This window comes from Hakea prostrata, chromosome 8 (assembly GCF_041222555.1).
Source record: "Hakea prostrata isolate BN-2017 chromosome 8, UWA_Hpros_2, whole genome shotgun sequence".
Taxonomy (NCBI): domain Eukaryota; kingdom Viridiplantae; phylum Streptophyta; class Magnoliopsida; order Proteales; family Proteaceae; genus Hakea; species Hakea prostrata.
Window position 1 is genome coordinate 22,653,049 of NC_142607.1, and position 26,370 is coordinate 22,679,418.

The 26,370-nt window shown below is 40.7% G+C and overlaps 1 protein-coding gene across 3 annotated transcripts; it reads right to left on the reverse strand.

The window, feature by feature from the left end:
* Positions 1 to 633: 633 nt before the first annotated feature.
* LOC149007432 (V-type proton ATPase subunit c''1-like) lies at positions 634 to 24,212 on the reverse strand. Of its 3 annotated transcripts, none has more exons than XM_089167266.1 (5): positions 24,037 to 24,212; positions 23,701 to 23,864; positions 23,409 to 23,486; positions 1,522 to 1,692; positions 634 to 1,175 (listed from the first exon to the last, which is right to left on the reverse strand). In XM_089167266.1, the coding sequence occupies exons 2-5, from the start codon at positions 23,814 to 23,816 to the stop codon at positions 1,004 to 1,006; spliced, it is 537 nt and encodes a 178-aa protein (XP_089023392.1). In that variant the 5' UTR covers positions 23,817 to 23,864; positions 24,037 to 24,212; the 3' UTR covers positions 634 to 1,003. The 3 variants fall into 3 exon arrangements, with proteins under 3 accessions (XP_089023392.1, XP_089023391.1, XP_089023390.1); XM_089167265.1 differs by having other exon boundaries at positions 23,701 to 23,874; positions 24,037 to 24,211; XM_089167264.1 differs by lacking the exon at positions 24,037 to 24,212 and having other exon boundaries at positions 635 to 1,175; positions 23,701 to 23,993.
* Between the last annotated feature and the right edge of the window lie 2,158 nt (positions 24,213 to 26,370).

A 26,370-nucleotide genomic window follows, 5' to 3' on the forward strand; every position in this document is an offset into this window, starting at 1 on the left:
ATAAAATAAACAAGTCAGATTTTTCAAAAAGGCGGGCCCCTTCAACGAGAATGAACCACCTGCATCTTCTCCTCGTCTTCATCATCAACTGTCGCCCTTCTCTCTCTCTCTCTCTTTCAACCACCATTCTTTCTCCTTCTCAAAAGCAATCCCTCTTCAGAAGATTGATTTTTGAATAATTTTTACACAACTTTTTTCTGTTGTTTGATTATACCGAACTTCAAGCCCTAAATAAATTTTCAACATATAATATTTTGGACCAAAATAAATAAGAGATTCAAGAAAAAAAGTTTCTCAAAAGTAGTTGAACCTGATTTATTATTATACCAATTATTAAAGTTATCAACGTTGTGCAAAGTTTTCAGGCGGGATAAAGCTTAATTGTTTTGTCATGTTGCCAATTTGTTCTAATACATATGTGAAAAGACAAGGCTCCAATTGAGATTTTAATAAAAAATGGTTGATATCTTCAGACCGTTTGCATTCAGCAAGAACAGAGGTTCTGAGATCTTTCCTCTCTGCTATGCCTGTTCAAACAGTTCTAGGTGAAGAAGTGATCTCAAAGTTACCCATTGGCCAAAACCCAAAGTCCAAGGTTCGTTTACCAGAACTCCGCCGCTACATGAATTTTTAGCAGTCTCATCAAGACTTAACTCTTTCTGAAATGTTTTCCATTGCACTTGGAGGAACGAACCATTTATATTATACATGAAACAGAAACATGAGCCACACTGATACATTATGATAGCAGTTGAGTGACCTCAATAAGGATGTCAAGGTAGCTGGATGCTTGAACTAAATACAATGTCTTCAGAATTAGAAGTTCACAAAAGCTAGACAAAAAAATAACATGGCTCACTCCAGGTACAAGAGACCAAGTGATAATTCCCCCAGATAAGCTCCACTTAGTAGATGAACAAGCACAGGCTCATGCAACAATTAGAACATATCATCGGAGAAGTGTGCTCTCTTTTTTTCTGTAGATGCTGTTGATGGCTATACCTTATGCTGTCCTTGTTGGCCATGTAATTTGACCTGACATGATTATTCCCACAATCACTCCAAACAGTCCGAGTGCACTGCCGAAGATCTCAATCACGAGAATCTTCACAAAAAGGGTGGAGTTTTGGGCATCAGATAATGCACAGCTACTACCAATTATCCCAACGCAGATCCTGTTGGCAAAAGAAGTTTGAAAGGGGAAATATATTATAACAATAAATTGGCGTGTCCTCCCTCTCAAAAGGAAGGGAGAGAAAAATCTCCCCACTCATCTCATGTGACTCTGCATGAAACCTCCCCCTAAGACTGAAAGGTAAAAGCTTCATGCTTTGAAAATGGTCTGCACTAGATGTAGTGAGATGGGCATAAATGACCATCTGAAATAACCAAGACAACTCAACCACCCTATAAAAGGAAGATGTGAAGAATCTCCTTTTCATGAATCCTTTCTCCATAAATACAAAGATATGTTTTAAAAATATACCAATTAGAAGAGGTGAAAGGAGATTAATTACATACCCGCATACCAGGTTTGCGAAACCAACGATGATACCAGAGGCAAATATTGCATATCCAGCCCGGAGCGCGTCTGGCTCATACATCATGGATGTTGGCACACTTTCTAGCTTTGTTTGTAAGATGATTGCCACAATAACTCCATATATAGCAACAGCCTCACAGAAGATTACACTGAGAAGCATTGAAAACCAAGATAATATCAAGCCCAGGACTGTGAAGATTTAATCATAATCCTTGTCAACAAAGCAAAGATTTTCAACTTAACATATCCAAGCTGTCAGTGTGTAGTGGAGATGAATGTCAATAGAGCTGAATTTCATGTATACACATGAGTGTACAATTTCTTGCATGCAAGTTTCAACTCCATGGAAGGCAGTAGCTCTATGGCATCTAAGTTCATTAGGTTAGATAACCCAATTTAAATGCTCAGAAGGATAACTGTGCACAGCCAACCCCATTTAATTGTTGAATAGGCTGCTTCTTGTTGTTGATAATATTCACAAGGAGATAATAAAATATCACAGACCCTCTGTTGCCAAAAAAAGGTTTAAAAAGGTGCAGAAGAGCAATCTAGGTAGCGGGAGTCCTTATGCCTCTCTGAAGGCTCTAGCATATATGACTTGGATTAAACGTCCAGAGAATATATAGAGTTACCATGTCCATTATAAACGCTTCCATCACGTTAGCAGTCTAGCAGCACTTCTGTTTCGTGAACCAATTGTTTGAAGAATAAGAACTTACTAAAATGACTGTAGTTTTTGGAGAGACTATTCAAGGTCCATAAACCACCATTATTATCTCGTTATCCCTTATTGAAACCACTCAGAACAAACAAAACCTACGTAATGTAGAGCTTGGTTACAACTGACTTACTCCAGACAGGATGAAATACAACCCAACCAAGTATGCTTTCAAACTTTATACTAGTACTATTAATAAGCCCAATTGCAGATAACACCAGGACCTAACAGTCCTTGAAGCTATCCGTAGTACCCCACATATATTGAATTTTGCCTAGCCAGGGGGACACCACACAGTAGCCAATAATTCCTATCGAAGACAGTAGGGTTTAAAATTCAGAAAAATAATAAAATCAAGAAAAAATAAGCACCAACTGGATGGGGAATAGATTACCATCGAGTGTAGGGAACAATGATGGGCTTCCGATTACAAAAGACCAAACCAAACTGATAGCTGAAGCAGAAGTTATGCCAATTCTTGAATTAGGCCATGCAATAGGTGACTTTTAATATCTCTGACCTGGCATCAGAACAGGTCAATGCTCCAGTTGAGTAGAGCGTATTGGGGGGGGGGGGGGTAATCCACTATCCAAAGATTGGCTGGATCTGGTAGATACTCTAGGAGTTCTGACACCTTAAGGTTTAGGCTAGAAAACCTTAAATTCTGAAACCACAGGTGTCTAGTAGCCTCTCCAACCAGTAGCTTATGCCTCAAGCAACTAGTACACTTTGATGGCTTTGCAATGAAGATCAGAAGCATCAAAGAATGGATAGAAGGGGTCCATACAGCCAACAAACGAAATTCAGAATACTGATTGTAAAAGAGACGGATAGAAGGACGGTGTCTCAACCATGGTCTCTCACCATAACTCTCTCTCAGCCAAGCAATAGCCTCTATTTTTTGTTTTGAAAAAGAACTTTATACATGAGCCTCCCTCAGTTTCCATTGGAAATAGTGCACACCCCCTCCAAAATCAAAACCTTACAAAGATACCCTCCATACTTGACACCATCACTGACCTGTTAATCGGAAATGTGATTTTACCTTCTTACCCTCATTCAATAAATTCATTTTAAAACACAATATGAATTGGCACAAATGCTATTTTTTCTTTAAAATCTCACTTATAAAAGATGGGTTAAAAAAAATAAAAGGAGGCTCAGGTTCTATCTTCCATGACTTTCAAAAGCCCATATTAAAGAGAGCTTCAAGGAGGAACAATAGTGTGAAATTTCTGAAGGTGAGCACATGTGCAGACATTATTTTTCGGGCTTGGAAATCTACGGATGGCTCTTTGCGTGATGAAATTGAGATGATTATATGCAGGGGCTGATTTAAGGGGCAATCCATGCAAGCTAAAGACGTTTGCTGCATCCTTAAGAGTTTTGCTGGTGTTGAAAGGCTTCTCTTCCAAGTTGCTGAGCTGGTCCTGTTCCAGTCATTGCAGGTTTTGTCCTTGCTTTCATCAATCAAGTAATAGGTTGTTACTTAGGGAGCTTAGTGCACCCATTCGGTCATGGAGGGAAATTAAGGAGGAATTAGTAAAAAGATTCGGTTCTCCTCAAATGAAAATGCCCCAGGAGGAGGTAGTTACTCTCCGGCGAACCGGCACCATGACATAGTTTAGAGAGAGGTTTGAATGGCTTGCAGCAATCAGCGGAAGTGAGGGATCTGCAGTGGCTCAAGGGAAATTTTCTTGCTGGACTTGGAGAAGAAATCTAGGCTGAGATTCAGTTATTTGCCCCCACTATGTTGGGCCAAGTAATTAACTTAGCCCAAGCAACAGAAGCAAAAATTAGGCTTTAAAGGCTTAGTAGAGGCCCATGAACCAACACAATCTAAACCAAGGCCCAAGTTATAAGGGTGCAACCGTAGGGTTCACCCGAAGCACTTTAAGTGCCTCAAACCGGTTGGGTGAACCAAGGAGGCCATGTGAATCAGACCCAGCCCCAAGCAGAGTCGAAAGAAGCCCTGCAAGCTTCTTCTTCCGCAGCGACGGTAGCAGGCAGAGGAAGAAATGGGAGGGTTTACCGATGGCTCTCTTGGCAAGATTAGAAAGAAAAATACGTCAAGTATCTCTGCTTTAGGTGCAGCAGTCCTTATTCCTGAGGCCATGTGTGCCCTAACAAGCAACTGATAGTGATGTTGCTCAACGATGACGAAACCAAGGAATCCGGCGACCACAAAGTCAAGATTCAACAGGGAAAGCTTCCAGACGAGGAAGCAGAACTTTCCAGCCATTCCTTGGTCGGACAACTCTCCATAGACCCTGAAACTTTGTGGGATGATCCAGGAACATTGAATGGTGGTTTTGGTTGACTGTAGGGTATCACATAACTTCGTGCGGCATGAGTTGGCAGACACAATGGGTTTGGAAATACAAGAGAAGGGTTTTAAAGTAGCCCTGGGGGATGGGCAGTGCATTCCGGGGTATGGTGTATGGCCTAAGAGTGTCGATCAAACTGGGCAGTGCAGTGCTTTCTCTGAACCTACTATTGTTCAACCTGGGCAATGTTAATGTTATATTGGGCATTGAATGGTTATTTGTGTTGGGGGAAGTCAGAAGTAATTGGAAACAACAAACTATGAATTTCGACTGGAATGGGAAACATGTCAGGTTACAAGGAGACCCATCCTTACTATGGGAGGAAACCACACTGCTGGGGCTATGGAGAATGCTACAAGTAGGTGCAAAAGGGTATTGGTTAACGCCGCTAACACTATTAGAATCAGAAGTGCAAGACTCTACTTACCCACCACTTGGACAACTATTGACTAAATTTGAGCACTCATTCAATGAACCAAGGGGCTACCACAAAGACAGACCGTTGACCATCACATCAGGTTAATACAGGGCAGCAACCCACCAAACATCAGACCTTATCGCTATCCACATGTTCAGAAAAATGAAGTAGAGAGGCTGGTGAATGAGATATTAACGATGGGAATAATCCAACCGAGTATAAGTCCTTTCTCAAGGCCAGTGTTACTAGTTCACAAGAAAGATGGAGGCTGGAGGTTTTGTGTGCACTAAACAAAATCACTATCCCTAATAAATTCGCCATCCCACCATTGATGAGTTGCCAGACAAGCTAGGAGTAGTGGTATTTAGCAAACTTGATCTCAGGGCTGGTTACCATTAGACCCGAGTGGAAGAAAAGGACATTGAGAAGGTAACCTTTAGAACCCACAATGTACACACTGAGTTCTCGTCATGCCGTTCGGAAGTACAAACGCTCACAACCTTCCAAGCTTTAACGAATGAGGTATTTAGAGAATTTTTGAGAAAATTTATACTTGTGCTTTTTTTTTAATGACATTCTGGTGTTCAGCAAATCCCACGAAGAGCACGTAGAACACCTTCGGGTTGCTTTCTCCTTGCTGGAGAAGTATCAACTTATGTTGACCTGGAAGAAATGCTCATTTGGAGTAGCGGAGCTGGAATATTTGGTGTGCATCATTTCATGGAAGCGGGTAGCGGCTAACCCACACAAGATTAAGAGCATGATTGACTAGCCTGCACCGAAGATTTTGAGGGCATTAAGGGGACTTCCACGACTGACTGGATATTACCGAAAATTTGTACAGAACTATGGTAAGATTGCGCTCCACTCATTCAAGTAATAAAGAAAGATGCCTTTGTGTGGGGAGAAGAAAGCATTTAAAGAGACAATGACCACCATTCCAGTCCTTGCCTTTCCAAACTTTAAGAAAGCCTTCATAGTGGAGACAGATGCATCGGGGCTTGGCTTGGGGGCTGTACCCACGCAAAAAGGACATCTGATAGCCTATTAGAATCAAGCTTTATCCCCATGCACTCAAGCCAAATCTGTGCATGAAAAGGAATTAATGGCCATAGTCTTAGCTGTGACCAAGTGATGACATTAATTACTTGGGAAGGTTTTTCAAAGTCAAAATCAATCAATCCAGTTTGAAGTATCTTCTGGAGCAAAAGGTGATAGCTACTAACCAGCAGAAATGGATCGTGAAGCTGTTGGGCTACAATTTTGAGATCCTATATAAACCGGGCTTCGAGAACAAAGCTGTTGATGTATTGTCATGGAAAGCAAGGCAGCATCAGGCACACTTTTAGAAAATATTTGACGGGATGGACAGCAACTGATTGAAGAAGTAAGCATCCGTCCACAATACAAGACCATCATCCAAGAGCTTGTTTGGGTCTACTTCCCACATTAAGTACATACTGCATAATGGGATCCTTTACTACAAAGGAAGATTAGTAGTGGCAAAATACTCAACCTTGATACCAAAACTCCTAGCAGAATTTCACTCGACCCCTTATGGAGGGCACTCGGGATTCCTAAGGACTTCAAAAGAATAGTAGCAGTGTTCTACTAGGTTGGCATGAAAGGAGCAATCCGGGAATATATAGCAGCTTGTGATGTTTGCCAGTGCAACAAATACCAATCAATGAGTCCCGCGGGACTACTACAGCCCATACCTGAACGAATATGGGAAGATATCAGCATGGACTTCCAAGACAAAAGGAGGGAATACCACCCTTGTAGTGGTGGACAGGTTATAAGCATAGTAGTCAAGGTGAGGCAATAGTGGACAACGAAAACCAAGGCGACACCAAGCAAGGCATAGAGGTGTCAAGCGACACCAAGCAAGGCGCAGAGGCGTCGAGTGACACCAGGTCACCTTGACCCAAAAAGGGCCAAGGCACTTAGGCGTCACTTAAGAAGTTAAGTGGCGCTTAGGCGACACCTTGACAATTGTGTATAAGTACAAGCATTTCATAGCTCTTACTCACCCCTTTATAGCTCGTGAAATAGCAACACTTTTCAACTGGGAGGTTGTCAAATTGCATGGATTTCCACGAACCATAGTTACTGAACAAGACCGCCTCTTCTTCAACCACTTCTGGTCCAAATTATTCAGAATTGCAGGCACAACTCTGTAAGTGTAGCAGTGCTTACCATCCACAAACGGATGGCCAGACGGAGGTAGTTAAGAGGTGTTTAGAGGTCTACTTGCTGCTTCTGTGCCCGGTAGCCCAAAGACTCGACAAGTTGGCTACCTTGGGCTGAATATTGGTGCGATACCACTTGCCATGCTTCCACTAAGATGACACCTTTCCAAGAGGTATACGGACGAGAACCACCATCCTTGATTCATTGGTATAGGCACCCCACGAAGGTAGATGAAGTCAACTCTTATCTAAGGGAGCACAACCGAGTTACTAGATGAGCTGAAGGCAAATGTACTTGTGGCTCAAGACAAGGTGCGCAATGCAGCTAACCAGCTTCAAAGAGACATTGAGCAAAATATTGGGGACGAAGTCTTCCTTAGTGCAACCTTACTGCTTCAAAAGGCTATCCAACAACCCAAACGAGAAGCTCAGCCTGTGCTTCTATGGTCCGTACCCAGCTGTAGAACGAATAAGTTCAGTGGCCTATTGACTCCAATTACCAGAGAACACTCGAATCCATCCAGTCTTCCATGTCTCTCAGCTCAAGAAAACCATTGGCAGCAACACTGACACAGCCACTACCCTCTTGTCTAGCAGAGGATTGGGAACTAACACTCACACCTGAAGAGTTGTTGGATTTCCGATATTCACACCAGGGTACTTTGAAGGTATCGATCAAATGGATGGACTTGCCTACTTGGGAAGATTACATAGAACTGAATCAACAATTCCCAGTCTTCCACCTTGATGACAAAGTGAAACTTATCGGGGGTGGTACTGATAGGCCACTGATTTGACAAGTCTACACGTGTGGGATCAGGCCTGCTGCTAGGTAACCACCCAGTACTTATTTTCACTAATAAGGAGCAGCTCTCCAATAATACATAAGAGAATAAGGATAGGACATATGTACAGCAATGGTTGGGCAGACCTACTCAATTTGGTTATGCAATTCAGGTATGAGGGAAAGGGAAAGCAGGGAGGGGCAAGGAAGAATTGTGGTATTTGGTAGCAGTCTACTGCTGGGGAACCGTGGACTCTAGGCCAGATTTTCACTGTTTTTGTATTTCTTTCATCTCTAATTTTCTACTGTAGAGTGGGAAGGGAGCTTATCACTATGTCATTTCTCCTAAACAAAAAGCATTGTAGCACAGTTTTTAAAGACACTAACACCAAAACACAACTGAAAATGATGATTCTTCTCTATTTGTCTTCTTTTCAACTAATTGATTAGCTATACAATTTCTTTCTTCTTGTCAGATCTATAAATATCGTTCAATCTCTGAAGAACCCCACTTGGGCTTTGAGGAAGACGATGTAATCTGCAGTTTCTTTAAACAATCAAAATGTTTTTATCCTCCATTCCTCGAAGGTATCAAATTCTTCAGAGCTTCTAGTTTAGCTGAAACACCAAACTCTACTCTTATGCCATTGCATTCCTCAACCTTCTTCAGCTGATCTTTCTTACAAGTGTATACTCATTTTGGTTGAACTTTCAAAATAGAACTTAAATCGAAGGGTATTATTATCATTTTAACCCTGTAGAGGGTAATGTGGGCATATTGAAAAATTAATTGGAATTTAAATGGTTAATTATGTATGGTCATAAACGGTGTTAAGTATGGAGGGGGGCTTTGTAAGGTTTAGATTTTGGAGCGGTGCACCCTATTTCCAATGGAAACGGAGGAGGCTCGTGTAAAATATTCTTCGAAAAATCGTTAGCAGATAGTCCCAATTCTTGTAATTATAATTAAGAGTACAAGCAAAACTTCACTCTAATGAGAGAACTAAAAGTTTCTAAAAACAATCTAAGGAACTACTCTTAACTTGCTATTACATGAAAGTAGAATGTAATCAATATACAAAATAAATTTGTAAGTAACCAACAAAACTTCCACAAATCCTCAAGTGCTACCTATTCATGGAACTCCACATCCCTCCTAGCAGTCATCTACCGCAAGTACACAATTCCTCCAATAATTTCCATGCTATGACGAGATTGAAGCCCACTAAAATATGAAGAGACCTCTTCTTAACAGGCTCTGGATAGCCATACTGGACAGAACATTAGCTGGCTAAGCATGACCAGAAAATTGGCCAAATTTTGGTCCAAGGAATGGCTTAAACCAGTTTGGGCTGTCTGTAGTCAAAACCATTTGGACCCTTTAGGGGTCGGTCTGGACCAACCTCAACCACATTAGTAACTCTCACTAGAGATGCAAAGAGAATTAGAAATGATACGGGCCATTATCACTTATTTTCTTACCATAAAAAAATACAAAAACTAAGTAGTACATCACGGTCTTGCATCGCCTTCGATAACATTGGAAGTGTGGATTTTTCTCAAGCAAGATCATGAATTTTATGGAAGCAAAAACTTACCCCCAACTTTAAAGGAGAAGGAATTCGGGGTGATGAATATTTTTTTTCTTTTGCCCCTTTGGGTCAGAAGGAATTTGGGGTGATGAATATTTTCTTTTTCCCCCTTTTGGGTCTTTTTTTTTTTTTTTTTTTTTGGCCTGGGACCATGCTATAGCACCTTACTGATGTAGAATTGAAGAGATATTTAAAAAAGAGGAAGCCCATTGGGTCAGGCCAATCAAAGGCCTAAAGCAATCACCCAAATCAGCCCATGACTTTCATGGGCTAAAGACTGTTTAAGTGGGTTAAAGTTAGCCCATATATTTTGATCTCTATGGTCTAGACCTAAGCCCAAGTCTAGTTCTCGAAAAGTCAATAAAAAGGGTTGTGCTTCAAAAAGAAAAGAACTCATTGTCAAAGGAGTTTTTCTTTGTCAAGGGTTAGGTAGTAGTTGAGTTATTAATAGGTAGGTGGTGTTAGTAGTGATTGGATGTTACCATTAATGTTTATGTCTCTTTAGATAGCTATATAAAGAGACTTATGTAAGAGGTGAGGACACAACTCATCAATTGAAATCAAATTGCTTTGTTAGCATTCCTTCTCTATGGAGAATCCTTGTGTTTGATCAAGGTAGGTTGGTCTTCGATCCAATCAATCCACTTTGCGGTGTGAAGCCCAGGTGTTACATTGTTATTCTCAATTCCCTCATATTGTCCTTTCAATTTCCTCATCATAGTTCTATACCTTGTTTGAAGATTTATTCAACCCGTATTGTTATGCTATTATCCTTATAATACCACTTTAGTTGCAACCCTCATTCACATTTAAATTTTGTTTCATCTCAAGTCTATCAAATCTGAACTTGATTACCTATGAAAGGTCCTATTTGGCTACTGTTTTGATCAATCAAATACAGTACTACTGTAACAACCCCCGTATTTCTAACCTAGGATCCGTATTGCAGGTCCGACAACCCGAAGATCTAGCTGGGTAAATTTGTGGAATGTCCGGATAGAAGTCCATGATCCATACCCTGAACCCATGGATCTGGATTCTCTTGATGAAGAGCCTGCCTTGCTTGGTAGTTGGACTTCTGTAAGGCAAGTGATGTCTAGAGATGTCCGGAATGAAGGTAAAACCTCCCCCATGTGTCCATTAGGTTAGGTTGTACTTGAACATCAACCCCCTGAGCAAAGCACCCTTGTATAGCAATATAATTGGAGGCAGTTGCTAGTGGCGGTTGATTAGACCAAGCGACCGCCCTAAGCGACCGCCTGGTCCTGGTTGCGGGGTTTTGCCCTATTTTGCCCCTATACTCCTATAAATAGTAACCCTCGCCTATTTTATGAATATTATATTCGGGATTACTGTTTTTGGAGGTTATACGGCTGTGGAGAAGTGTTGGAAGGTGATCTGAAGTGCTGTCAGCGTTCCAGAAGGTTCTATTGTCCTTCATAGCTGATCTGGTTGAGGTAAGTGATTCCCTGTTCACTCATACTTCACTTTAAGCTATGATAAAAGTAGATTAGTGTTCCTCTTTGGTTGTTCTTGATCCTTTTATTGCATTGTCTACCCTTTTGACAATCTTGGTAAGATCAGATCCGAAAACGAAACCCTGCTTTCGTGAAAAGGGTTAATCTAATCAAGAGGGAGGATTATGGATAACCAAATTGATGTCATTGGTTAGGTTTAGTATCACCTGTGGTTATGGGAGTGATAGATTTGAAATTCAGACTATGATCATTCAAAATTCGGATTGAAATCAGATGATCAGAAGCCTAAGTTTCGGATTGAAACTCTCTGTTTTTAAGGCGGTTACTAGTGGCGGTCGCTCAGACCAAGCGACCGGCTGGTTTCCAGTGACCAAATGACTTTTGGTTTTGATCCAATTTGATTCATTCGACTTATACCTTATTGTAACCCTGCATATAGGTGTTCTCTGTTTCAAATAGAAGTCTTATAATTGTTCCTAGTTTGCAAGTTAGAGGAATTCTACATAATGACAGGTAAGGACATACAATCCTATCTTTATGAAATGACTTAAACATGCTAGTTCAGTGTCTGTTATTACTGTTCTTTCATTTCATATGCTGTTGTAACCCTGTTTAGCATCCTGATCTTATTATATGCTTGTTGTTTGTATTGTCTTTACTTATACTTGGTTGATTATGAATATGATATGATAATGGTTGATGGTTTGTGGTTCTAATGGAAGGGATATTCCATTGGGATATCCTAGCTTAGGATATCAGAGGGTTGTGGTATGGGACACATGCCTGTTGATGTCTCTAGCACTATCGTAACTACTAGATGACATACCTAGGTAGAGTCTAGAGTTGCATGGCTAGGTACCCCACATGCTACTACCCTTTCGGTAGGGGAATTGAAGCCGGATGACCCGTGACGGCAGTGATGTGACGATGGTCCACTGTTGGTCATATAAATGGTGGGGTTGCATATGTTAGGGTTGGGCTCATGGACATCCAAGAAACGGACCGAGTGTCGTGAGGAGTCATGAGAGTATTCCGCCCCAACAATATGTGGATGACCATAGGGTTATAGAATGGAGTCCAATAGCGGTAGCCAGTCCGTGAGGGTTCTCATTCCTAGGTTGCGAAGGATACTAAACCGAGTTGGTTGGTGCCATAGGGGATGTATCTGGACTTCATGTAGTATGTTACCATTATGACCTGCATTGGATTAGAAACCCTGACATGCGCCAGTACTCATGCCAATGGTCGTGGTGAGAGAGTGTTGACTTAACCCTAACCATGGTTTGAGAGTCAGCTCTGGACTTTCCATTTTACCCAGGATCCCTACAGAGGTAACCAGTCCTTACCGGATCAAAGTGACTAGACCTACCCAGAGGAGGGCTGGTGTATATCTTAAAGCATGTCAATTGTTAAAGACTTGCATGGTTAGATCTTAGCAGTATTCATCCTTCGCATTCATACATATCATATATGCATTTCTAATTGGTTTGACATATGGATGGGAATCATTGTTTGTTCTTACTGAGTTCTCCAGAACTCATTCCTTTATTTGTCTATGTTTTATTAGCTTGTACAGATGGAGGATATACGCCGGAAGATGGATTGGTTTCCCATGAAGGAACCTTCTCGTATGAAGAAGATGTGGCACCGGCAATGGGAAATGGAGATAGCCTGTGCAGGAGCTCCTGCGAGTGCATGGAATGCGCTTATAACACCCATTAATGGGTGAAGGAGACAGGTTGTCAGGCTGTTTGCTCACCAAATGGAGAAGAACTGGAGGACCCCATTTCTAGAAATTCATGAAAAACATTATCTAGCTTTAGAGAAAGAAACTGGAAAGAAAATCATATAACTCTTTTTGATTGCTTCTGCTGAACTCATTTTCATTTTGATTATTTATTCTTTCCTTGATTATTTTATTGGAGTATTTGGACTCCTATAATCCTTTTATTTAATTATTGAACTTATTCTTGCTCATGATTGTCTTTACTTACATTTATTATTATAGATAGACTAAAACCGTGGATCATGTGACGGATCACTCCCACGGGTTGTCGGGCGGGTAATCGAGACCGGCGGGTGGGGTGTGACAACTACATTATTTGGTATCAGAGCCATGGCAGGGAGGGGAACTTCTAGATTGGATACTGACCTTATGGCAGCAATGATGGGGATGTTGCAACAATTGAGCAACCAAATCACTGCAAGTTATAAGCAAGTGGAAGAGAGGTTCTCAGCAATGGAGGCAGAGTTGTTGCCTCTACTCATGCTCCACACCCTCCACTTGGTGAAGAATCCTAGCCAACTCACTCTATAGCCAACTTTCCTACCCATATGAATACAGGGAGAGGGCCACAAAGGATTCTAGTTGTGCTACCAACCCTCGAAGAGCACATACGGAGTTATTTCACTAGAGAACAACCTACATTCAATAAGCATGTTGGTGACTCTCAAAAGGTAAAGCTTAAACACCACGAGTTCATTCACACTAGCCATAACATAGGGCTGGTATTGGCTAAAGTTACAAGGGAAGTTACCCCTCCACCTCAGGTGACATTCCCTCCACGTATCAAAGAGTTACTTATTGATTTTTCTGATGTGGTTCCAAATGAGTTGCCTAGTGAGCTACCTCCTATGTGCGATATTCAACATGCCACTGATTGGCACCGGGTTCGGTGTTACCAAACCTACCAACTCATCGCCTTAGCCCAACAGAGCACAACAAACTCAAAAGACAGGTGAATGAGCTGCTACATAAGGATTCATTTCGGAGAGCTTAAGTTCATGTGTTGTACCAACATTACTCACCCCAAAGAAGGATAGCTCATGGCTAAGTGTGGACAGTCAAGCAATCAATAAAATTACAGTCGAGTATGGGTTTCCTATACCGCGGCTTGATGCCATGTTATAAATGATGTCCGAGGCTAAGATCTTTTCGAAATTGGGCCTTAGAAGTGATTATCATCAGATCCATATTAGGCCTAGAGACGAATGGAAGACTGTTTTCAAAACCAATGATTAAATGGAAATTCATGTTTTTTGGTCTGACGAATGCACCTAGCGCCTTAATGAGGGTTATGACACAGGGGATTGAAGTTGATCCAAAGAAGATAAAAAGCATCATCGACTGGCCTAACCTAAGGACAATCACTGAAGTTCGTAATTTCCATCGACTTGCATCGTCTTACAGGAGAGTCATTCAGAACTTCAGTGCAATCATGGCACCTATTACCGAATGTTTAAAGCAAGGCAAGGGCAAGTTCAAATGGAAGAATCGTCCACGACATGATAGCACTTGGATTCATGTTGAAAATCTCAAGAAACTCGATCCTGATTGGTATGAGCATTACATACCATTCATCCATTCGTTTTAAAGCCAGGGATAATTGATGCAGAATTGAAGACATATTTAAGAAAGAAGAAGCCCATTGGATCAGACCCATCAAAGGCCTAAAGCAATCACCAAATCAGCCCATGACTTTCATGGGCTAAAGACTGTTTTTGTGGGTTAAAGTTAGCCTACATATTTTGATCTCCATGGTCTAGACCTAAGCCCAAGTCTAGTTCTTGAAAAATCAATAAAAAGGGTTGTGCTTAGAAAATAAAAGAACTCATTGTCAAAGGAGTTTTTCTTTGTCAAGAGTTAGGTAGTAGTTGAGTTATTAATAGGTAGGTGGTGTTAGTAGTGGTTGGATGTTACCATTAATGTTTATGTCTCTTTAGATAGTTATATAAAGAGACTTATGTAAGAGCTAAGGACACAACTCATCAATTGAAATCAAATTGCTTTATTAGCATTCCTTCTCTATGGAGAATCCTTGTGTTTGATCAAGGTAAGTTGGTGTTCGATCCAATCAATCCACCTTGCGATGTGAAGCCCGGGTGTTACATTGTTATTCTCAATTCCCTCATATTGTCCTTTCAATTTCTTCATCATAGTTCTACCCCTGTTTTGAAGATCTATTCAACCCGTATTCTTATGCTATTATCCTAATAATACCACTTTAGTTGCAGCCCTCTTTCACATCTAAATTCTGTTTCATCTTAAGTCTATCAAATCTGAACTTGACTCCCTGTGAAAAGTTATATTTGGCTACTGTTTTGATCAATCAAATAAACTACTACATTACTTACACCCTTGGAAAATGAAGACAAGCACTCGACAAGACAACAATGGGATGACTTATAGAATCTCAAAGCAACTCAAGCTTCTATGCAAGTGAGCATCCAATGTGACCATTGTCTAAAAGAGATTCAACTGCACAATTTAAGGTCTTCTATGAACTTAAGACCCCAGGGGTGTGTCACCCCATGGACGGTCCTCTGAAATTTAACCATTTCAGATCCTTTTAAATTAAACCATTCTGATGCAAGACTAGAGTAGGGTCAACATGGTGCACAAGTCCAAAATAGCAACTAGGATGGGAATTTTGTAGTTACTTTTCAGATCAAGAAGCCTGCAAAATGTCTACAAAGTTAGGTCGAAGTAGCCCAATGTGATGGCTAGAAGGTGAATATGAAGGTGACACCTAAATAGAAGGTTCGGTGTTAGCTTGCAAAACAGCAGAGCACTTGGTCCCCAAATAGAATTGAATGCAAGCCTCATTGGGATATGGCTCTGCCACAACTTTCCATTTTATTGATGGGATTCATTACAACTTTAGCTACTTTAGCAGCTTGGACAGTTACTCGAGATTCCCGATTGTTGTCTCAGTTCTGATGAAGAACCAACTAACAGACAGGCTGGAGTTACGTCAAGTGGCCCCCCTGGTATTTCTACTGACCGCCAAAGGTCTGCTGGAAAACCACCTGAGGACAATCTCAAGAAGAAAGGCTGGTTAGAATGTTGCAGGCAGCAGGGGAAGAACAGGCCTGTGAAAGTGAAATTCCATTCCTCCTTGAAGGTGTTCAGGAACTGTAGTCAAGGATATGTTTCGGCAGCATCTTTGAAGCATCTCAACAAAACCAGCAGGAAAAGGAAAATTCGAATGGAAGACATAGAACATAGAAGAGAAGGGAATAGGAGAACGGCTCTCTCAGCCTGGGTCTCTCACCCACAGCTATCCCAGGTGTTGAAACATGAAATTTGTTTTCCATAAATTGAGTGCAGCAAAGCCTCTTCATTTCTTTCTTTCATTCATTCATTCTGCTCAGACATCATGCGAGCTACTTTTGTAGAGACTCAACTAACATAATTACAAGCTCAAAGAAAAAAGTAATTGACAAAATTCAGCAACCAATGGAAATTGGCAACTTATGGTATTAGAAACTACTAGAAGGCAACAGCTTTGAACACAAGAATAGCAACCCTCCTAAGTTAGAAACTAACAGATTTAGCAAATAAACTACACTTATAAATCATTAAGCACAGACAAAATTGACTTCAAAAGGTCTTCACATGATCTAGTCTTATGCCCCAGCAGATCATCCAGTAGCAACACCAATGCAAAATAAAGGGCGGAGACAGTGTTTTGATCTCTTTTTCCTCTTATTTTCTCCTACTTAAGCACTTCCCTCACTTAGAAAAGTCTAGAGCCAATTTTCGTGTAGGGAGTCAAATTTTATACCAGAAAAACCAGAGCGGTAGCTTAAGGGCATGTGAATGCAATCTTCAAGAAGGGAAGCTTTCTATTGAAAAACTTTGGTGATATCACAAGCTACAAGTGATCAATCAGTCATATCCATGGGTCTTATACGGTTATGTATTCAACTCTCCAAACTCCGATGCAAGGTGGACCTCTTTTAGTTCATCTTCTTGATGGTTCTCAATCAGTTCATTTGATGCTTCAGCCACCTTGTCAACTGTAGTCCCAATTTCAATATGGTCCACTACCTCAACTTTCCTCCCTTCAAATTCTTCGATGTAATCCTCAACATTGAAATTTCAACGACTCATCCTTACATGACAACAAAAATTGCCGAACTTCAAATTTAACCTCCTTCGAAGGGCCATTGCGTGTTGATCTAACATGTTCAGAATATCATCTTTTGTCATAGTAGCATTTGACGGAGATGAATGGTAGTCGGGGTAGCTATCAAACTCACTCTTTGAATTCTCTTCCCATAGATGCAAATCGTTCAACCAACCGATGTAGAACTAAAACAAGATGGTCGCCAGCATTTAATCCGTCCTTGTCTTTGGTACCAAATGTAAGACTCGATTAGGAGAACATAGCCCAATGTAAACCCAAAGTCCAAAATAGAAACTATGGAAGAAATTAAACTCAAGGTTTCAAACCAAACTAGCCTGTAGAATGCCTACAAAGTTAGGTTAAACAGAGATGCTGAAGAGAAACAGGACTCAAAATTTTACCCAACTCTGATGGCCAGAAGGTGAGATATGAAGGCTCTTAAGATATGCGTGATTTACCACCTCAGTGGTAACCACACTATTTGGGGTCCACCCCAGATTGGATAAGATATGATTTTAATCTGCCTTGATTTTATTTTATTTCCTCAGATTCTACTCACTAGATTAGGGGATCTCTTTCTATTGTGCTTTATGTATCTAATTTTTTGTAGCTTGATTGACAAACAAACCCAGTCTAGTATTAATTTCTATTTTATCCAAAGTTCCTATGTTCTGTCAAGTAATACCAAGCTTCTATTTCTGCAATTCTGCGTAACTGATTTTAGGAAATAAATCCTACACTGGGATTAATTACTTTGTTATTAATAAAGTGCTATGTGAGGGGGAGGGTATCATGTGCAGCCTCTCTCCTCTCTTCTTCATTCTCTTCTTCTTCCTCACTCTTCCATTCTCTTCTCTTCTCTTCTCTTCTTTTGAGATTCTGGTTCTGAAACTGCAGCAACTTTAACAAAGGCAACACCAACATAGAAGGCTGGTGTTGACTTGCAAATCAGTAGTTCACTTGACACCAAATAAAATTGAACGTAAGTTTTGTAGATGAGGCTCTGCAGTTTGGCTCCAGTCCAAATACAAGGGTTGAGCAAACAAGAGGCTGCACCAAAGTATAAGGTTATTGCCTACAGACCTATCAGCTAACCAACTGGGATGAAGTTAGGATTGAGTGGATCTGGTAGACTAATTCAAATCTCCAAAGCCTGTTGGAACACAGGTCAATCTCCAGAAGGCTGGTTTGAATGTTGCAGATAGTGGGCAAGAACAAGCTGATAGGTCTCTAGAGTTTCAAGTGTACACTGCAGTAAATGGTAGGGTATCACAGGGGATGATAACCAGCTGGGTAAATAGGGGGATAGAAAGCAGCAAAAAGGAAACAGTGACAGGAGGCATGGTTTCATTGGGGGGCAGCCACACCTTAGACATGTCAGCATGTCTGAAAATTGCAGGGAATGTGGTATTTGTAAAGGGCTTAGGATTTGGGTTAAATTAGCAGCTAGGAGGTAAGAGAGAGGGGGGAGAAGAATTGTGCAAGGAAAAGGGACGAGCCATGCTCGTAGGGCAGAGGAAGACTCTAGGTGGGTGTTAGCATAGGGATGATTCAGGGCTGAGTAACAATGTCTTCTGTTTGTAAGTCGAGTCCATTGTAGTTGCAATCATTTGCTTTTTTCATTAATACAAGAAGAGATCCATTACTATTATCATCCATGTTCCTTATTATCTTATGTGAACTGCTTCAACTTGGATTGAGAGATAGGTTCGATGAGGAGTCCACTGTTGTTGGAGAAACCAAGAACTCAGTAAAATGTTACAGAAGAAATCAAGACCTTAACAACTTGGTGTAAGAGCTGTTTTGATCCAGGGAATGGTCAGAAGTAGAATGGAGGGAAGGGATAATGAACTTGTCCATCGTGTGAGATTTGTAGGGGAAGCTGGCTGCAATGGAATCCAAACTAGGGTCCCTAGCCCAGCACATGGAGAAGGAGCAGCAGAGCAATCATGACTTCAGAGCGGAGCTGACAATTAATCTGCTGCATGGAAAAGCAATAGCAGTTGACTTGCCAGCGCCAGAAGTGACAGAGGAGAGAGCAGCAGGAGTTCCACAGCCTTAGACGGTGACAATCTGCAAGGGGAGAGTTCCAACAAACCAACTTGAGGGGTAAAGACAGATTACAGGCAAGATTTCATTCCACGGCACCTGGAGATGCCAATATTTTCCGGCAAGGACCCAGTTGGGTGGATGATGAGAGTTGAGAGGTTCTTCGCCCTGCACAGAACTGACAGAGAAGAGAGAGTAAGAGCAGCAACCATCTGCTTCGATGGTCCTGCCTTAGGCTGGATCCAGTTCAGAGAACTGCAGGCACCAATTCAAACATGGCTCGAGTTGAAAGACGAACTGAGACGTTACTTCAGTTCACTACAGTTGAACCCCCCCCCCCAACCCAGAAGGAGCTAACTCGCTGCAGCAGGAGGGCACAGTCACCGACTATCGAAAGTGCTTCAAAGCCCTGTCAGCAGCAGCCGGTGCACACGATGAAGAACGGCTTAGAAGGGCATTCATGGCTGCTGTAGACGATGAAATTCGAGACGAAATAAGGTTGTTCTCACTCAAGAGCTTGTTCCATATGATGGACCTGGCCCAATCAATGGAGGCACAAAACTGGGCCTTAAAGGGGCACCACCCAAGGGGGGGGGGGGCAACAGGTTATAAATCTTGGCCAGCTAATGTAAGTGGGCCAATGCCGGCCCAGTTGCAGGGCACTCAAACGGAGTAGAAACCATAGTTGTTAAGGCATCGCCTAGGCATCACCTCGGCGTCCAGGTGCCTTCGGAGAGTCTCAAATCAGCATCGCCTTATTTTTAGGCATATAGCTTGTTTTTCTTTTTAAATCACATGAAAGATGCCAAATTGAAGGCATATATTGAATTACTTATTAGATTCCGATTGTAAAGTATTTATTGTTTGAACCTATATGCATATTATAATGACGTTACATGGGATCAAAATAAAAAAATAAAAACAAACAAAATCGAAAGAGAATAAGTTCTTGACTCGAGTCTCACACTCTCACTCTAATTCTAATCTCTTTCTCTTTTCCTCTCTTCTTCTCTTTGATTCCCGCGACGACACTCCGGCAAGCAGTGGCCAGCGACAAGCGACTTCTTCTCTTGGTTTCTTCCCGCGACTTTTTATTTAGGACCTACTATGTGTGGCTTGTAGTATGTTGGATGACTTGAGGTAGGGTAATATTAATTTTTTTATTATATAAGATATGATAGATTTATAATGGATTAGAGTGAATGAGATGTACACTAAAAATTTCACGTAAAACACCTCAACCGCCTTAAAAGCGCCTCAGAGGGCGCCTCGTCGACTCATCGCCTCAACTAGCCTAAACCGCCTCGTATTGCCTCGTCGCCGTGACAACTATGGTAGAAACCAATGAACTTGGTTCAACCAACCTGAACCAAGCCCAATCAGATTCTATGCCGACTAATCCAAAGTCTTCCCCTTATGTCTTCTCAAGCCATGAGGACCGCCATTCTTTAAGGAAAATCACTCTCATTGGTTAATGTCCAAAGGGGGGGGGGGGAAGAAAAATGGATAAGGGTTTATGTTTTTGTTGCGATGCACCCTACTCCAAGGCCCACTAGTGTCCTTACAAACAACTCAAGGTCCTACTATTACACAAGGAAGACAAGGAGGAATTGATGGCGAAGATGGGAGATGGGAGGAACTCAGAGATGGCTATGCAAGTAGGGCAAGGTGCAACTGAAGGAGGGAAGTATTGGTAAGTCCCTAAAGTCTCAAGTGTATACCACAGTAAATGGTAGGGTACAGGGATCATAACCAGCTGAGTACATAGGGGGATAGGAAGCAGCAAAAAGGGAACAGGAACAGGTGGCAGGGTTTCGTCGGGGGGCAGCCACACCTTGATCATTGCAGAGAATGTGGCTTACGATTAAAGGGGTTAGGATTTGCTTTGGGTTATACTAGTGCTAGGAGGGAAGACAGGGTTGGAGAAATTGTGTAAAGGAAAGGGCCAAGTTGTGCTTGTAAGGGAGAGGTATACTCTTGGTGGGTGTCAGTATAGAGGTTCAGGGTTGCACAGCAGTATCTGCTATTGGTGAATCAAGTCCATTGTAGTTGCAATCATTTGCCTTTGTCATAATACAAGAAGAAGTCCATTACTATTATCATTTGAATTGCTTCAATTTGAATTGAGAGATTGGCTCGACGAGGAGTCTACTGCTACTGGAGAAACCAGGAACTCAGTAATTGTTATCAGAGAAATCAGGGTATTAACACAGGCCTGTCAAAGTGAAATCCAATTTCTCCTTGATGTTGTTCAGCAACTGCAGTCAACCATATATTTGCCCAGCAACTTTGCATGGGATTATTTCAGTATTTGAGGAAGTTCACCAATAGCAATAACAGAAGGGAAATTCAAATGGAAGATAGAAAAGAGAAACTAGAAGAGAAGGAGAAAGGGAATTGGCTCTCTCAGGCTAGGTCTGATGCAAAGCTAAAGACATACATTAGAAAGAAGAAGCCCCAATAGGTCAGCCCAATCAATGCCCTAAGGATATGATTCATGCGCACTGCTTTCATGGGCTATGACAATTCTAGTGGGTTAAAGTCAGCCCACATATAATGATCATTATGGGCTAGACCTCAGCCTAGTCTAGTCTAATATACATGGGAACTTAAGAAATATATCAAGGTCAATAAAAAGGGCTGTGGTGTCAAAATAACAAACTCTTTGTCCAAAGGAGCTTTCCTTTGTCAAGAGTTAAGTAGTGGTCGAGCCAGTAGTGGTCGAGCCAATATTAGGTGGATGTGTTAGGCTGTTAGTTAGTGGTTGTTTGATGTATTTAATATCTATGTCATTAGAATGGCTATAAAGGGGGACTTATGTAAGAGGGTTAGGAGTCACTGATCAATTGAAATCAATAGTTGCTTAGCAAGGCATTATTCTCTATGGAGAGACTTTGTGTTTGATCAAGTCAAGTTGATATTTGATCCAAGTATCCAACCAATCCACCTTGCAGTGTGAAACCTGGGTGTTATTTTATTGTCCTTATTGCTCTCTCATACTCTATCATATTGTTCCCTCACTTCTACATCTAGTAACAAATCTATCAAGTTTTTAATCTACTTTGGTTGCTAATCCGATCTGCCCTACTACTTGATCTCAAGTTTTCAAGGCGTCTTTCTCATTTATTTTGGATAATCTCCAACTCAGCCTAGCTCAATTCTGATTAATAGTTCTACCCCTACTTTGAAGTACAATTCTGTCCTTAATTTTATAATGTTACTCTAGAGTTTACCATGGTGATATTGCTCTAGGTTCAGTTTTGTGTCACCTCTGATTTCGTAGTATACTTAATCTATCAAATCGGGAACTCATTCTCTGTGAAAAGATCTTGATTGGCTACTCTTTTGATCATTCAAATTCAGTACTACATTAGGGTCTCTCACCCAAGCTATCCCAGATGGTGAAATATGCAATTTCTCTCATAATCAAGTGCAGTAAAGCATTTACAGAGAGTCAGATCAACATACATTATTAGAAACTCAAAAAGAAAATAGTAACTTGACAAACTTGGCAACTAAAGGAAACTAGAAACTTCATAGTATTAGAGACTACTAAAATGTTACAGCCTTGGACACTAACACAGAAACTACAGAAAATAAAAAATTCACCTAAATTAGATACTAATATGTATAGCAACTACAATAAACTTCTTAATCTTCAGGCATAGACTAAATCAACCCTTTTGAAAAGTCTTCACATAAACTGGTCCTGGGACCTACAAGATCTTCTATTAGTTCACACCAAAGCAAAATAAGGGCCTGTGATAGTTCCCCAAATTCTTTTTGGCTTAAAGCTAAGTAGATTGCGTTGTCAGTAGTTCTCCATTATCTTTACAAAATTTCAAAATTTTGCCAGCAGTTAGATGAGCATTTGTGACAGATGCTCAATGGAGATGTTTGATTGAAGTCTAGATATTAAGACATCAAGCCTCTTTTAGAACCAATGAGAAAAACTCCTAAGAATATTCTGTCCAATGGATTAAAAATGTAATGTAAAACTGTAAACCCAAGGGTACCAATCCCAATATGCTGTTCAAGCCTCAAAAAGCTCCAATGGGGAAACCTAGGTTCAGGTCTAGTAATGTTTAAAATGTATCAAACATTAAAGAATGTAAACTTTCAAAAACTCATTGAATATCCCAAGGATAAGGTCTTGGTTTTCTATTTTGGCTATTTTGACAGAGGATTTCATTGAGTTGGGACAACTTCAAACTCCTTAAACCTATTTCAGACCTGATCATGGATTCAACTACCCAGCAAAATGAATTTTCTTCACTTAGAGCAATTTCAAGGCTAAAACACCATCATTTAAATCACCATATACAATCTATTTGGGGGAAGCAGAAGCAAACAAATTCTTTCTTGTTCGTTGTAAATGCTAATGTAACACCTTACCTAATAAGATTCTTCGATGTAATCCGCGGAGCTTTAATTGCAGCACCAATCAAACTACTTCCCGTAATATAAATACCCCTATAGAAGTGCAGACAGAAAAAAGTCTCTCAGCAATTCAATTCAAACCAAGGGAAATAACAGTAAATCTGGGAAGAACAAGCAATAATTTATTTTTCCTATTTCTGGATAAGTATGTCGCAGAAAGTTGAACTCGTGACCAGGTTGGTTTAGCTAGCTGAGCTACACACTTTAGAAACGAAAAGGGAATAATTGGGTAACATAATATGATTACCAGGCAGCACCCAGCACGGAGACACCGATGGCAATTGCAATTCCAACGGCAGCGAAGGTATAAGGTGAGATCTGCATCAATGCCCGAGCCCATGAACTTGATGCTCCCGCCATCATCTAACCAGATTCAATTCGATAAGGGTGGAGATTTTTTGTTCTTTCCTCCTGTTCAACACTTCAAATTAGGTTTGTTCTCAGCGATTGAATTGAGCTAAGCCCCACGAAATGGGGAATCTTGATTAAACTATTGAATTGAAAACGAGAGAAAGACCAGAAGATCGAGGTGTACAAATTGGGGAATCTGAATTAAACGATTCTAATGGATCAAGAAACTCACCGGACGGTCCTGACCTGGCAGTGGCCGAACCAAAAACGGTCGGGATGAGATCAATGTTCAAAATTACCGTATCAGACTCGGGATTGGCCCTTGTAAACCTTTGATGGAAGTGCACAACTTGAAAGCACGCTTGAATTTCTACTGTAGTGCACGGGGAAAGAGTATAAATCTTGGCAGTCGTGCTTTACATTTTCAAACACACCTTATTAAAAGGTGGTTTTTTAAACCCAAAAAAAAAATTAAAAGGTGTTTCTCCTGCATATGGAGATAAACTACAACACTGGCCCAACTTCTATACTTCACAAACCACTCTTTTGAGGAAGCTGGACCGGGTTCTAACCAATTTCTGGCCCATCTGAAAATCTAAAAATGTTGCCCTGTTTCATGGATTTAGGCCTTCCATTTCCTCAAGTCTGCAGTTTTTTACTTGCTTAAATTCTAAAATTATGCTTTGGTGTAACAGGTCTGCTAAATGAAACATTGATGAAAATGCTCGAACATCTACATTTACGGAAGCTGTAGGTTTTTTCCAAATCTGCATTGATGGTTCTTGGGACAAAAATTTAAAGCAAGGCAGCTATGGGATCTTTCTTTGGGCTCCAAATGGTGAATTCATTGTAGTAGCTCAAGCAAAAGCAGATAGAGGGAAACCCACAACAATGGTTGAGGTGGAGGCCATTCATGATGGACTAACACTAGCCTGATCTACTCAAGCTTAAAAAATAATTGTAAATTCTGATTGCCAACAAGAGATCTTCGCCCTTTTAGGCCATAGTCATTCACTCGACTAGACATGTCTTGGTCTAATTCAGGAGATTAAGGGGTTGTATGGCAATGATTCTATGCCAAATTTTTCAATTCGGCACAAAATGCATTTTTTTATGTTTTTGTGCCGAAATTGGACAAATTTGGCATAGAATTTGTACTGAAATCTTGTATGGTTGGACACAGATGGGCACATTTAGCCGGCAAAATTGGCACAGAATCTTGTATGGTATGTACAAAATGGGCACATTTTTTTTTATTTTTAATAAAATAATCAAAAAATGTAAATACACATCAGTTGATACACAATTGCTCACATAAAATCAGGTGTCCTCTCATGCTTCCCGCAATCTTGAACGTCTGCAAGCCCAAGTCTACCACATGCAACCCTACCAATGAATGGCTCCCACAATGTGATTTAAGTCATCTCATGAGTTGGTTACCAGTCTTGAGCGCATATAAATCCCCATTGCCGCCATGGGTCACTCAGTCTCAATTCCCCTTCCGATAGAGTCAGATATGACAGGGTTTTTCCCTAGCCAAACACTTCTAGACCAATCCTAGGTATGTCAACCAGTAATCAGGAAAAACGCCAAGGGACATCATAAGAAAGCGTCTCATACCACCTCCACCGGTGTCCAAAGATAAAAACGCTAAAAGGGCATTCCCCATTCTACAACCACAACCTAGGCAATCATATTACATCATGATTCCATACATAACATAATCAAGTCCAATTCACAATCCATCATTTATAATCATTCCAATATGTAAATCACAACATGAATGACCTAATGTAGTTACAGAACATGAAACAATATAGAAAAGAATACTAAACAGTAGCTATCATGAGTAAATGCAATCTAACAAAGTATAGAATGCAAGTATGTAAATTGTGAGTGAAGTACTCACCTTGTATCCAATTTTGTAACCTTCAAGTGAGAGATCAGAGAGCAAGACCAAAATCACCTAAACAATCTTAAACAAACGTGTATAGATCATAAGGAACAAATCCAAAAGATTGGAGACGAAACGGAGCAAAGTTGTTATCAACAACATGCTTGGTCGATGGTATCGACCAAGCAAACAGAGTACGGACAGTAACTCCCAACTTTGGTCAGAAACTCATCGAAACACATTGGAACACTTCGAAATTTAAAGAAAAATTTTAAAACAACATACTAAGGCTATCTGTGATGATCTAAACATCAAACAAGGTCATTGGAATAGAATTCTAATAAAACACCTATTGGGCTAAAACCGCAGATTCACACGAAAAGGCTAAAATGAAAGGGGAGATTCATTCTAAAGGATAGAAAACAGTAGATGATGCATAGTAAACTACTAAGGAACAAGTATAACATAGATTAGAATAGAAAACTACAATAAGAATAAATCATGATATCAATGCTAGATCAAAACATAAGAAAACACCATATGGCTTCAAGAAAAACATAGAGTGAATGGGGATTCACTCTAAGAGTAAGAAGATTAGAGGTTGGGTCATTACAGTAATGTAATACCTTCCTCATAATCAAAACAACTAGCAACAGTAGTAGAGAGAATAGA